This window comes from Triticum urartu, chromosome 6A (genome assembly GCF_056163025.1).
Source record: "Triticum urartu cultivar PI428250 chromosome 6A, HENAU_Tu73, whole genome shotgun sequence".
Classification (NCBI taxonomy): Eukaryota; Viridiplantae; Streptophyta; class Magnoliopsida; order Poales; family Poaceae; genus Triticum; species Triticum urartu.
Genome location: NC_141878.1, coordinates 132,594,135 through 132,608,590, shown reverse-complemented (window position 1 = coordinate 132,608,590; position 14,456 = coordinate 132,594,135). Strand labels below are relative to the sequence as shown.

Below are 14,456 nucleotides of genomic sequence, written 5' to 3'. Positions count from 1 at the left end.
TAGCACAAGTGAAGCCAGATAGATTGGATGGATCTGCTGAAGGTTCCTTTGCAGCAACCCACGTGGTTTTGGGGTACTGCTTAGGTTTATAGTAAGAGCCATCAGCATTCATTTTCCTTACGAACCCAACACCCTCTTTCCTCGGGTTTCGGTTCAGAATCTGCTTTTTGAGGACATCACATAGTGTCTGATGCCTTTAAGACTTTTGTACATCCCTGTTTCAAGCAATGTCTTCAACCTAGCATTCTCATCAGCAATAGCAGTGGTATCCTCAGCAGAGGGGTTAGTTACCACATCAACAGTTGAAGATATTGCAACAGTAGTAGCAGTAGAACATTTAGCAACAGAAGTAGCATTATCACGCTCAATGCATTTAAGACATGGTGGTTCAAATCCTTCCTGAGCGGAACTGATCTGTTTGGCGCGAAGTGACTCGTTTTCCTTTTGAAGATCTTCATGAGCCGCTCTCAATTTCTCAAGATCTTGCTTCCTTTGAAGATAATCATAGGAAAGCTTTTCATGAGTTGTTGAGAGAGTTTCATGACGACTTTCAAGTTCCTCATACTTAACATGAATATTTTTATGTCTTCAATTAAGGATTCAGATCGAGTCATTTCAGCACCTAACAGATCATCGCTTCTGTCTAACAGTTTTTGAATATGTTCCATAGCTTTCTGTTGTTCAGTTGCAATTTTAGCAAGTGTTTCGTAGCTGGGTTTTGAACCACAATCAGAGTCATCGTCACTAGATGTTTGATAGTGAGTAGTGCGTGTGTTTACCTTTGCACCGCGTGCCATGAAGCAGTAGGTAGAAGCGGAGTAGTCCTTGTCATTTGCATCGGTGTCGGTGATGAAGTCATTGTCTTCAATGTTGAAGATGGACTTGGCAACGTATGCTGTAGCCAGACTTGCGACGCCTGAATCGGACTCCTCCTCAGACTCCACCTCCGCCTCCTCAGAAGCGGACTCCTCCTCTGAATCCATTTCCTTGCCAACAAACGCACGTGCCAGATGAGCTCTTCTTGTGTGATGAAGACTTTGAGGAAGACTTGGAAGAAGACTTTGAGTATTTCTTCTTCTTCTTGTCGTCAGAGTCATATTCCTTGCTCTTCTTCTTCTTTTTGTTCTCATTGTCCCATTGTGGACACTCAGAGATGAAGTGGCCAGGTTTCTTGCACTTGTGACATGTTTTCTTCTTGTAGTCGTGAGCAGAAGCTTCATCATTCCTTGAGCTTGATCGGGAAGACTTTCTGAAACCTTTCTTCTTGGTGAATTTTTGGAACTTCTTCACAAGCATAGCAAGTTCCCTTCCAAGGTCTTCAGGATCATCCGAACTGCTGTCAGATTCTTCTTCAGATGAGGAGACAGCTTTTGCCTTCAAGGCACGAGTTCGCCCATAGTTTGGACCGTAGATATCTCTTTTCTCAGAAAGCTGAAACTCATGTGTGTTGAGCCTCTCAAGTATGTCAGACAGATCGAGTGTCTTGAAATCAGGACGTTCTTGAATCATCAGGGCTAGGGTGTCAAACGAACTATCAAGTGATCTCAGTAGTGTCTTGACGACTTCATGTTTGGTGATCTCAGTAGCGCCGAGGGCTTGAAGCTCATTTGTGATGTCAGTGAGTCGGTCAAATGTGAGATGGAAATTCTCATTATCATTTCGCTTGAAGCGGTTGAAGAGGTTGCAAAGGACACTGATTCTCTGATCTCTCTGGGTTGAGACGCCTTCACTGACCTTGGAGAGCCAGTCCCAGACCAGCTTAGATGTTTCCAAAGCACTCACACGGCCATACTGTCCTTTGGCCAGATGACCACAGATGATATTCTTGACAGTAGAGTCCAGTTGAACGAACTTCTTGACATCAGTAGCAGTGACACCTTCTCCAGCCTTGGGAACGCCGATCTTGACGACATACCATAGGTCGACGTCAATGGCTTCAAGATGCATGCGCATCTTATTCTTCCAGTAGGGATATTCAGTTCCATCGAAGACGGGGCATGCAGCGGAGACTTTAATTATCCCTGCAGTCGACATAGCTAAAACTCCAGGTGGTTAAACCGAATCACATAGAACAAGGGAGCACCTTGCTCTGATACCAATTGAAAGTGCGTTATATCGACTAGAGGGGGGTGAATAGGCGATTTTTATGAAAGTCTTCAAAACATGGAAGTTATGAAGACAAACGATAGAAATAAACCTATTACCCTGCAGCGAAGGTAGACTACACTAGGCAAGCCATAGTCAAGTATTCAATAGAGTGAAAGCACAATGACTAATAGCAACAATGTAGTAAGGATCAGGTAGGAAGATATTGTGAAGCCACACAGAACACGCAGTCACTCAGTGAAGACAAAAGATAGTGCGAACATATAATGACTTCACAAGGAGTAACCGTAAGTAAAGGGAAGGGAAGATGAAACCAGTGACTCGCTGAAGACAATGATTTGTTGGACCAGTTCCAGTTGCTGTGACAACTGTACGTCTGGTTAGGGTGGCTAGGTATTTAAACCTTAGGACACACAGTCCCGGACACCCAATCCTGAACACGTAGCTCGGGACACCCAGTCCTCACCGTATTCCCCTTGAGCTAAGGTCACACAGACCTCGCCCAATCACTCTGGTAAGTCTTCAAGGTAGACTCCCAAACCTTCACAGACTTCGTTCACCGGCAATCCACAATGTCTCTTGGATGCTTAGAACGCGACGCCTAACCGGCTGGAGGATGCACAGTCCTCAAGTGTAATAAGTCTTCAGATCACACAGACAAGAAGACTTAAGTGATGCCTAATTCTCTTTGGCTCTGGGTGGTTAGGGCTTTATCCTCGCAAGGAATTCTCTCTCAAAGGCTTCGAGGTGGGTTGCTCTCACACGACAAAAGCCGTACTCTGAATCTGAGCAGCCAACCGTTTATGGTTGTAGGGGGTGGGCTATTTATAGCCACTTGGCAACCCGACCTGATTTGTTCAAAATGACCCTGGGTCACTAAGGAACTGACACGTGTTCCAACGGTCAGATTTCAAACTCACACGGCAACTTTACTTGGGCTTCAAGCAAAGCTGACTTGCCCGACTCTGGACAAGATTCGCTCTCAAAGTCTTCACTCGAAGACATAGGTTTTGTTTAAGCATCACTTCAGTCATTCTGACTGGTTCTCTTGGACCCCACTTAACAGTATGGTGGTTCCTATGACTCAACACAGAAGAAAGAGAACTACGAAAGATCTAAGTCTTCGAGCTCCATAGGCTTCATGTGGTGTCTTCTCTTGTCATAGTCTTCAATGTGAATATCTTCATATACCACCTTTGACTTCAATGTCTTCATACATTTTTAGGGGTCATCTCTGATAGGAAAACCGAATCAATGAGGGACTTCTACCTGTGTTATCCTGCAATTCTCACAAACACATTAGTCCCTCAACTAGGTTTGTCGTCAATACTCCAAAACCAACTAGGGGTGGCACTAAATGCACTTACAGAGGGCACCCGTGGAACATACATCAATTGTTCCTAGCTGTGTGCGGCGCCCCCTCCACAGTTACACACCTCGATCATATTATCGTAGTGCTTAGGCGAAGACCTGCGCCGGTAACTTCATCATCACCGTCACCACACCGTCGTGCTGACAAAACTCTCCCTCATCTTCAACTAGATCAAGAGCTCGAGGGACGTCATCGAGCTGAACGTGTGCTGAACACGAGGGCGCCGTATGTTTAGTGCTTGGATCGGTTGGATCGCGAAGACATTCGACTACATCAACCACATTACTAAATGCTTCCGCTTTCAGTCTAGGAGGGTACGTGGACACACTCTTCCGTCTCGTTGCTATGCATCTCCTAGATAGATCTTGCGTGATAGTAGGTAATTTTTTTTTTGAAATACTACCTTCCCCAACAATGACAACATACGTAATTCCCTTTGTCTATCGGTATGTTACTTGCCCGAGATTCGATCATCGGTATCTTCATACCTAGTTCAATCTCATTACTGGCAAGTCTCTTTACTCGTTCCTTAATACATCATCTCATAACTAACTCCTTAGTCACTTTGCTTGCAAGCTTCTTGTGATGTGTATTACCGAGAGGGCCCAGAGATACCCCTCTGATACACGGAGTGACAAATCCTAATCTCGATCCATGCCAACTTAACAGACACCTTTCGAAGATACCTATAGAGCATCTTTATGATCACCCGGTTACGTTGTGACGTTTGATAGCACAGAAGGTATTCCTCCGGTATCCGGGAGTTGCATGATCTCATAGTTAAAGGAATACGCATTTGACATTAAGAAAGCAATAGCAATAAAATGAACGATCATATACTAAGCTAACAGATTGGTCTTGTCCATCACATCATTCTCCTAATGATGTGATCCCGTTATCAAGTGACAACACATGTCTATGTTTAGGAAGCCTTAACCATCTTTGATCAACAAGCTAGTCTAGTAGAGACTTACTAGGGACACAGTATTTGTTTATGTATCCACACATGTATTTAAGTTTCCTATCAATAAAATTCTAGTATTAATAATAAACTTTTATCATGAATAAGGAAATATAAAATAACAACTTTATTATTGCCTCTAGGGCTCTAGGGCATATTTCCTTCATGGCCTATGTTGATGCTCCCAAAAGCTTCTGGACTTGAAACTTCCGCTGGATTTTTTTGAATGTTTGTAAGCCCGGTAAAATTGTTTTTCCAGAGAAAACCAAAACAATAGAAAACATCAACTAGCACTGGTTACTAAATTAATAGTTTAGTCCAGTAAAACGATATAAATTTGTGCCGAAACTACGCCAAAATGATGTAAACATGCATGAAACAATAAAAACTTATAGATATGTTTGAGATGTATCAACATTGTCAACGAGACAACCCGGATGGACGGTATGGATATCACGGGAAGTACGTAGGGACCGATAGGTGAGCCCAGAGCTCTACGCAGGTAACCAATCAGCTCTACAATCCAATGAACCTTATTTTCTCTTTGAACGATGACATTCAAATGATTTGAACATAGACCTGCCAACACTCAGGGAATTTGAATCTCACCACCCCTTCCATCTCGCACTGCTCTTCCTGAGACAACCGATTGATGTGCAGTCTTGGGGTAGGTAGCATCATCACCGGGGGAGCCGCGCCCTCCTAGGCCTCACATTGCGCCTGCTGGATTTGCTTGCCATGTGAGAGCAGATTAGAGATGGGGGCTATGGTGGAGGAGGTGGTGTTGGGGCAGAGGGGAAATGTGAGGTGGAAGGAGATAGGGGAGGGTTCGGTCGTCGGTCAGCCTTTTCGCCTCTCATTTTTCCTTCCATTCTCCTAATTTTTTTATTTATCATTGTGATTTTGTGTCTTTCGAAGATGACAAGCTTGTGCTCTCGCGAATAATACTTCTGCTACCTGTCTGTCATAGCAGTAGTGTACCTGTACTTTGTTGTGCAATACACGATGAGCATCACACCTCGCACAAAACATGAAGCACACCTTCACGTGTGCAGCACACCACGTAGTACACCTTTACATGTTGCACAACACACGTTTGTGTGACACACAAACACACCTTCACACCCATGACACACATTTATGAACCTCACATGGACTTTGTAAGTACATGAATTGTTTTTTGTGACTTTTGTTCTTGAAACAGACAATTTTGACATGTCGCCCCTTGTTGACCTAAAGAAGGAAGCTTTGAGTATCCCTAAGATGCCGGCGAACTTAAAGATCTCCAAGGTTAGCAGGAAAGTTAATATGGTGGCACACGAGATTGCGAAGTTTAGTTTTATTAATAAGTATGATGGTGTCCTTATTAATAGTGCTACGTCCTGTGTGGCAAATTCTATAACGAATGATTGTATGAATATTTTATTTTAATTAATACATGGGTGGGCTTTTCCAAAAAATAAGTACATGATTTTTTCAATACATGAGCATTTTTCAAATATGCAAGGAACATTTTTGTATACTTGAACATTTTTGAATATCTGAATACTGCAAATACTTACATGTGCACATGTGCACATCTTTTATAAAATACACAAATATATTTTTATAAAAACATTTATGTTCACATGAGATGATCATTTCTAGTGCGTACATAGGCAGATTTACATTGAGATACTTGAACATGTATTCCCTTTTTTTGCAATGTAGAAAATTTTAAATATTTAAACTTATTTTAGAAATCTTTTTAAAACATATTTCTGAAAAATACTTTTGTTGTCTTTTTTTGCGGAGAATTCAGAGAACTTTATTCAACAAAAACGCTCCTGGGGTAGTCAGCCATTAGGCTTGTGACCAGGAAGGAAGGTGCCAAGCTCAGCCAACCTTCGGTAACCATCAGCGCAGAAGCATGTTTTGCGCAAAGATGGGCCGGTTGATTGGCTGATCTGTATACATGCTGAATTACAAAAGATGAAAAAAAATGTAGCTAGTTATCCAATTTCATGAAGGATCGGTGCCACAACCGACAAGGAGTTGCGACAAGAATTCCATTGATTGACAAGTTCTTGACAATCTGTCTCCAATATCACATGTGGAAAGCCTCGGAGTTGAGCAAATATCATGCATTCCCGCAGAGCCAACGCCTCAGTGATGAACGGGTCTGTTACTCCTTCAAAAGGTTTTGCTCCATGCACCAAGGAAAGAGCATGGCGACCTTGCCACTCTACCAACGCCAGCTTTGTTTGCATCAAAATTTAGAGCGGCGTTAGTGTTGATTTTAATACACCCTTCTGTAGGAGGGTGCTATCCATACCCTGGTAAAAAATTTGCATGCTCATTAGGGATGTCTAGTAGTGCTAAATCCTCTTCAATGCGCCTCATTGAGAACATTGGATCAATCTGCTGTTCATCGTGTATCAAGCAATTTCTGGAGAGCCAGATTGATTGATGCATGCATTATTGCATTGCTCACATGTCAAGAGATTCTGAGCTGAAGCATGTTTGTTATTGGACGTTTGGATGCCTCGACTCCATCTTGTTACTTGGTCGCGTGATATCCTATGTGAGGACTGGTTCAATGACGCGACCAAGTAATAGGATGGAGTCGAGGCATCCAAACGTCCAATAACAAACATGCTTCAGCTCAGAATCTCTTGGCATGTGAGCAATGCAATAATGTATGCATCAAGTCCTCTTCCATAGCAAAACACACCCGGCAAGTGTTGGATTCTTTTATGTAACGACGTTGTAAAGAACATTCATCAGATAAAATGCCTCTCACAACCCGTCACCCAAATACCCTCACTTTAGGCATCACCTTGAGCTTCCAAAGAGTTTTCCACATTTTGTTGTTCTGTCAGTGAGGTGCCCGTACCAGTCCCTTCCTCTAGAGCATGCCGCTCTTTTTGATTCACAAGAGTACGATACGCAGATTTAACAAAGTAGATACCCGACATTTCAGGCGCCCAAGCAAAATAATCTTCTCCCTCACTAGACTGGAGCGGAATGTTGAGGATTGCCGCCGCGTCAGGTTACTCCGAACTAACTCAGTCCGCCAAGTCCAATTGTCAGTATCAAATCAATTCACTCACCATCTCCAAATTTGTACGTGGAGGCTTGAACATTGGACCAAGTGTTAAACTCCCTGCCTCCCTTTAGCATATTTTGATTCTTTCCTGAGAAGTATAGCTGGCCAAATGGGCCGGTTTTTTCGGGCCGGCCCGTGAGCACGCCGGCACAGCCCGCCTTGGGCCAGGCACGTCACGGGCTAAACGGGCCGGGCACGGCACGCGGCACGCCTTGGGCCATGCCTGGGCCTGGAGGCTGGGCACGCGGGCCGGCACGGCATGACCCGATTAAGTTTATTTTTATTTTTTTTATACATCTATATATGGCCCAACATGTAAAAATAGGTTAAAAACGCTCAGTGCGTCAAATAATAGGCTAAAAATATGCGGCCCACCGTGCTAAACGGGCCAACGTGTCGGCCCGTTTACTAACTTTTTTTTAGGGATAATCCAAGCTTTATTAACGATCAAAGACCACAGTTCGTGGAATACATCTTGGATTATGGGGATTACCTAGCCATACATGACGTCCAAGGCCTAAAGAAAGTGCATGTTTTGCTAAGCTATGCGCCTCAACATTAGAGTTTCGGCTTTCATACATGAAATTACACATAAGATGACGAGCTCTCTTTCGAATCTCCTTTATGACAGTACCATATTTCCCATTGTTTTATGAAGTTATGTCGCCCACCACCTGCCTCGAGTCAGACGAGATAACCATATGATGGATGTGTAGGTCCTCCGCCAGTGATAATGCTTCCCGACACGCCAAAGCCTCAAGAGTAGCAGGATCTGAGATGCCCTTGAGAACAATTGCAGAGCTTCCAAGATACTCCTCACGATCATCTCTGCATACTGCCGCTGCTGTACCACCTCATGACCGGCAACCGGCGTCAACATGGATCTTAGCTGACCCTGTCGGAGGCGCTTTTGGCCTGATTCTCGAACTACCCCGCTGTACCGCACTTGCCCCTGTGGCTGGTTTCCTTTCATTTATAATGTCCAGATCCTCCAAGTATCTTTGTATAAATTCCTTCGTGCTATGGGGACTTTGAAAGATGCCCTCGTGGATTGCTTTCCATCGAGAAAACCAAATCGCCCACAATGTTACTGCTATCTTGATGAACTCTTACCTTGGCAAGGTTTCCATCAAAGAAAAAAGCCAGCACTTAGTACTGGGGTCCGAATAAGCTAGTAAGTTGTTTGCCAGCTATTCGTCCGCAAGCGCCCACGTACATCTTGCGACCGTGCATTCTAAAAGCGAATGTCTCCAGGAATCTGGTCCCCCACATAGTGCACACGAACTTGACGTTAACATATGCCTATGGGCTCGTACGTCCTCTGTCGGGATGGAGTGTTTCGACAGACGCCATAGAAACATCTTGATTTTCCCTGAAACTTGTATATTCCACAGCCGTTTCCATGCTCCCTCTTCTCTGTTCGAGCTCGATGATCCGGCTGTACCCTCCAGCCAAGCCTTCCTTCTTCTTCTTGTGGACACTAACATATTATAAGCCGATCATACTATAAACATACAAGATCGCTCAAAGTTCCAGCTTCAAAACTCCTCCATATTCAGCGTACATATTGGGATGCTCAAGATTACAAGGATATCCATCGGCATAAAAACCTGCTGCACTTTCGCCAAGTTCCATGTTGCAGATGTGGAGTCTATTAACTCAGACACAAATTCTGGAGGATTTTTCGAGATACACCCATAAGGACGTGCCTGGGCCTGGGGGCACCGCACGCGGCCCGGCCCGGCCCGGCCCGTATAATAATCGTGCCCTGGCGGGCCGTGCCGGGCCAGGCACGATTACGATGGGCCGGGCCGGCCCGTTTGGCCAGGTATGCTGAGAAGGCTGTGTCCGGCCCGGAGGCACACGTCGAAAGCCTAGCCCAACTCGGAGCCCGGTTCCTCTTCCTCCTCATCCCCTATATTCTTCGCCTCCTCCACATTTCTTCCTTCCGATCGAAGCCAACCTACCTCCGCCCGCTTGAGCTCGAGCGCATCCGCCGGAACCGAGGACGACTCTTCTCCACGCCGCCACCGCCGCCGCCGCCGCCGCCTCCTCTTCGGCCAAGCGGAGAACCGGCGCTTAGGTATTTACCAGTAACCCTCGACTCAGCTTCTCCGCCTCTTTTAACCCTTTGCCGGCACCGATCAATCTCTCCGGTACCTCCACCCGATTTCGCTCCCGCACCGGTCCGTGCTTCGATGCGATTGCCATATCGTCAATCTAATCTGATCTCCTGAGCGGATAGATCCGTACTACGTGCATACCCTCGCCTGCTGCCAGTTCGTCCCTCAAGTACAGAAAAACGAAGCCTTTTTCTTTCTTTCATGCGTTTTGACGACGAGCAACCTCTCCCTGTAGTATTGTGCTAATTTAGTTGAAGTATATTGTGCTACGGAGTAGTAATTTACTTGACTCTGTCTCTGTGGACTCTGCATGTTCTGGAAGAATTTGTTAGTAGTGCTACCCCGGTTATCCTCCAGCAAGTCAGTAACCTTTGGGATTTGTGGAACTAAAGAACCTATTCACTCATAGTAGTACAGTAGGATCTGTAAATCTAATATCATGTAGAAATTGATTGTTTGGACTTTGGAGCCTGATTGCAGCTTTGTCCCCGTAAGATTAGTTGTCTTGGCTCAAATTGATTAACTTGACTACACCATATTGTGATCCTCTTTCCTGGCCCCTAGAAGCTACTACAGCTTATCAACATCGAATGTCTGCAAATGTGTATCAGCAGTTTTGAATAGGTCTCATGTCTTCTGGGTCATGAGTAAAGTGTGTGATTGAATGTTCGTTTTTCCAGATTGATTATGGGTGACTGTGTTATTGTATTATCTGCTTATGTTCACCATCATTTTAATTAAATGTTCCTGTTCCTCATATGCAGGTTCAAAAGGGGTTAACCTTCTTGTCCATGAATATGGTAAGTCCTTTAGACAAATTTGATCTTCCTATTAGCTGTTTCGAACTATGTTAGCTTCAGGAGCACATCATCGAAATTCAGACCTACAAACTCCTTGATTGAACTTGTCGGCGACTAGCCATAGATTCAACTAATCTGTGTACCACATGTGTTGTTATTCTCAAACCATGGATATCTTCTGGATTTATGAGCTAGTACGTGCCTTCGTTATCAGTTTGCATCTTTGCTATGCATTTGGTAATCAGTTACAGTTTTGGACATACCAGCACCTTTTTGCCATGAATAGTTTCCCAGTAATTATCTATGGCTTCATCAATTGCTGAATCATGTTGCATGGTTCTAATACAGTTATTTGTTTTGACTAGTATTTTGAAGGCTATGGTTACCGTGGAAGTACTTTTGAGCAGACCTATCGCTGCTACCCTGCATCTTTTATTGACAAGGTATGTGAATCTTCTTTTCATGAGGTGCCTGCCATGTACCCCATTTGATAACTTGAAATATAAAATGTAGTGATACAGAAGTGTAATTTGATGTGAAAAATTTGAATACTTTTCATACGTATTTGTAATCAACGTTATAACATGTTGATTGCAAGCAATTTAACAAGTAAAAATGATAATGGATGCGTTGTAAATTTGGAGTTGCAATCCTTTTGATATAGATCTTTATTTTCTAGTTCAAGTCAGTACCAATACAAACAAACTTTGCCCAGTGTTGATGCATGAGTCTTCATGCATTATCCACTTCTATAGTTCCATGGATCATGTGAGATCGGTATTTTCTCTGGAGTATTATAATCTGATTTCTCGTCTATGTTCTGGTGGCATTGCTTCTGTCTGGTTAAGGAATGGTTAGAAATTGTATATCTACATGTTCTTTGTTCTCCCTCTCAACTGTGTTTGATTGTCGGCTTTTAATCTTGAGCATCTGATTATGACCCTTTCTGTTCCTAGTTAACATGATTTATAGGTTTTTTTTTTGACATGATTTATTGGTTGAGACAACTAAAAAAGTGATTTCTCAGTAACTAAGTACATGCTGCCTGTCAGCATGTTTCCATTCACTTTGCGGCCTTGTCTCATTAATGTATAGAAGAATCTAGCGCGAAAATTGATATCTAAACACGGGTACTTTGTGCCCGTTATTTTGAAGTTCAAAAAACGAATTTGTACGGCTTGAAAAATTCCAAAATTTTGTGTGCATGCATGTATAGCAGTGCAGTATAGCGTGCCAAAATTTCACCAATATACGTGCCTCCATGCGAGAGATACAAAAAAGACAAAATACATGCAAATTGGGGCCAGTTTTTTTTTTTATTTTGGACCGAAATTTTGTCTTTTTTCTGCAGCGTACAATACAACAATTTTTTGAACGAAATTTCACACGTACTTAGACCACATGCATGCATATTCATGTAAAAAAATTCAATTTTTTTTGAATGTTTTAAGCACTTGTTTTGGGGGGTTCAAAATAAAGTGCTCCTTTGCCCCCATGTTCTGAAAATACGTTTTAAATCTAGCGGAATTATTACTCTTCAAAGTAAAGTATTATTTTCCATGAATTTATCTGAAAGATCTTTTGTACCCTTCCTTGCAGCCACAGCTTGAATCTGGTGACAAAAGTATGCTCTCTCTTCACTAATTTCCTTGTGTCTTTAAGTTACTTTTGGCAGTTGAAATGATTATTACCTTTTTTCCTTTCAGTTATCATGCCACCTTCGGCACTTGATCGTCTTGGTAAGTTGGCAGTGTTAGTAAGAGGCATATGTTGATAGTTTACTTTGTTTCTGCGTTTATTCTGTGCACTATTTCCACTAAATTCCATAGTTAAAGAAGGCGCGCCTAAGCGAGCGCTTAAGTGCGCCTAGGCTCTAGGCGATATCAAAACGGCTAGGACATAACTGCGCATAATTGTGCATAAGCATGCGCTTTGATCAGAAAAGCGCAAGGCGGTGGCAAAACGCACAATTAACGCCTAGCGCTTTTTTGAACTATGCTAAATTCTCAAATATATGTTACTTCCTCTGCAGCGTCTCTGCATATTGAGTACCCTATGCTATTTGAAGTACGCAACACAGCAGCAGAACGCACTTCACACTGTGGTGTCCTAGAGTTCATTGCAGAAGAAGGGATGATCTACATGCCATACTGGGTAGGCCCAGGTTTAAGATATTTTCACGCTTACTTTTATGTGATACCATCATCTCAATCAAACTAACTACCATGTACTCATCAGATGATGCAAAATCTTCTTTTGCAAGAAGGAGATATGGTGTTTATAAAAAATGCCAACCTCCCAAAGGGCACATATGTGAAGCTGCAGCCTCATACAACTGACTTCTTGGACATTTCAAATCCCAAAGCAATGTTAGTATTGTTCTGATAAAACTATTTTCTTTTCCTTGGGAACTTCTTTGCCTTATTTTGCTATGGCTGTTGTCTGTTGCACCGTCACTGGAGTTTCCTTGTACGAGTAGTGTGAGATCTTAAGAATACTAATTTCCTTTTTTTTGCGAGGGAAGAATACTAATTTCCTGTTCATGTCATTATTGCAGCTTGGAAAAAACTTTGCGGAACTACTCTTGTCTAACCACTGGTGACAGCATTATGGTGGCATATAATAACAAGAAGTACTACATTGATATAGTTGAAACAAAGCCTGCCAGTGCTATAAGTATAATTGAGACTGATTGTGAGGTTGACTTTGCCCCACCACTTGACTATAAGGAACCTGAGCGACCAAAACCTACTGCTCCTCCCAGCGCTGATCCTGCTGCAGGTAGCTTTCTTGCTTCGTGCTTAACTGGTAACTTTTGGTGGAATGCATCAATATATCTTGCCGTTCATTAGTAAGGAAGGACCTGCATGTTGCTGTTGCAGAGGCTCAAGTTGAGGAGGAACCAAAGTTCAGCCCCTTCACTGGTCCTGGAAGGCGCTTGGATGGGAAGCCTGCTAAAGATTTGGATGCATCATCCTCTTCGCCTGCAAAGCGACAAGCTAATGCAACCAACAGTGTTCAGCCCTCAGCAGCCTCCACACCACAGATCACGGCGCCACGTAAAACCACAGGAAAGCTTGTCTTTGGCTCTGGTGGAAGCCAGTCATCAAAAGGAACAGAAAAGGTTTGTGTTCTGTAACATGCAGCTTTTAAACGCTAGTGTCATCTTAACATCTTGTGCATCAATGCCAGGTGCCCGACAAGGATGCAAAGGAGGATCCGAAGAAAGAGGAGCCGAAGTTTTCAGCATTCACGGGAAAGAAGTACTCCTTGAAGGGCTGAATGCCAGAGTATGTATTTATCAGCACTTCCTGTCACAAACATCATCAGGGCTAAGAGTTCAGTCAGCTACTGTTTAGTTTCCTGATCCCTTGGGAGCTGGGGCATCTTTCGGTGGACTACCAATGCTTCTTTTCTGTCAACTGTGATCCTTATGTCAGCCGCCGTGGGTCAGTTTGGCTGATGTGTACAAAGTATTTCAATGTCTGTTCATGGATTCTTAGCGAGTTACTACACATTGCATTTGTTTGCGCTGTTAGTTCCTGCACCAGCACGTTTCTAGTTGATCATACTTTTCTTGTTTGATGGAAATAGCTCTTAACTTTATTTTACCCCCAAATGATAAGTGCCACACGTATGCCACTTATTAGGTCCTTCTAAAGGAAAAGAGCTCTTAGCAAGGATTAGTTGATATGTATTCGAGTGACAGTTACAATGATTTAGCTTGTTAGCTCTAAAGTGAGAAAAGTACATAATCCAAAAAAAAAAACCTGGCTAGACGTTACTGATTAGTTCACCACAAACAAGAACTTTATTGATTAGTTCACCACAAAGCTTATCCAATGGTGCTTCTTCTACATGATGTTGGAGCAAAGGCACACGGTAGGTTGAAGATCTCACCTATGCACGTCTCAACCCGGGCATGGACAGCCTGGCCCGAAAACCTGGGCCGGGCTTGGGCTTTGTTTTGCAGCCTGGAAGATAGTTCGGTCTGGGCTTGGGCTTC

At 43.3% G+C, this 14,456-nt stretch overlaps 1 protein-coding gene across 1 annotated transcript; it reads left to right on the top strand.

The window, feature by feature from the left end:
• Nucleotides 1–9,388: 9,388 nt before the first annotated feature.
• Nucleotides 9,389–13,997, top strand: LOC125517116 (ubiquitin fusion degradation protein 1 B). The gene is made up of 10 exons (XM_048682305.2): nt 9,389–9,610; nt 10,415–10,450; nt 10,816–10,893; nt 12,050–12,074; nt 12,157–12,189; nt 12,483–12,604; nt 12,689–12,819; nt 13,008–13,231; nt 13,333–13,574; nt 13,643–13,997. Exons 2-10 carry the CDS (start codon nt 10,442–10,444, stop codon nt 13,730–13,732), a joined length of 954 nt encoding a protein of 317 aa, XP_048538262.1. The 5' UTR covers nt 9,389–9,610; nt 10,415–10,441; the 3' UTR covers nt 13,733–13,997.
• The last annotated feature ends 459 nt before the right edge of the window (nt 13,998–14,456 follow it).

Coding starts and splice junctions, on each gene's coding strand:
- LOC125517116 (XM_048682305.2), top strand. Junction 12,075..12,156: donor GCTTGAATCTGGTGACAAAA/GTATGCTCTCTC, acceptor TTTTCCTTTCAG/TTATCATGCCACCTTCGGCA. Junction 12,820..13,007: donor ATTTCAAATCCCAAAGCAAT/GTTAGTATTGTT, acceptor TCATTATTGCAG/CTTGGAAAAAACTTTGCGGA.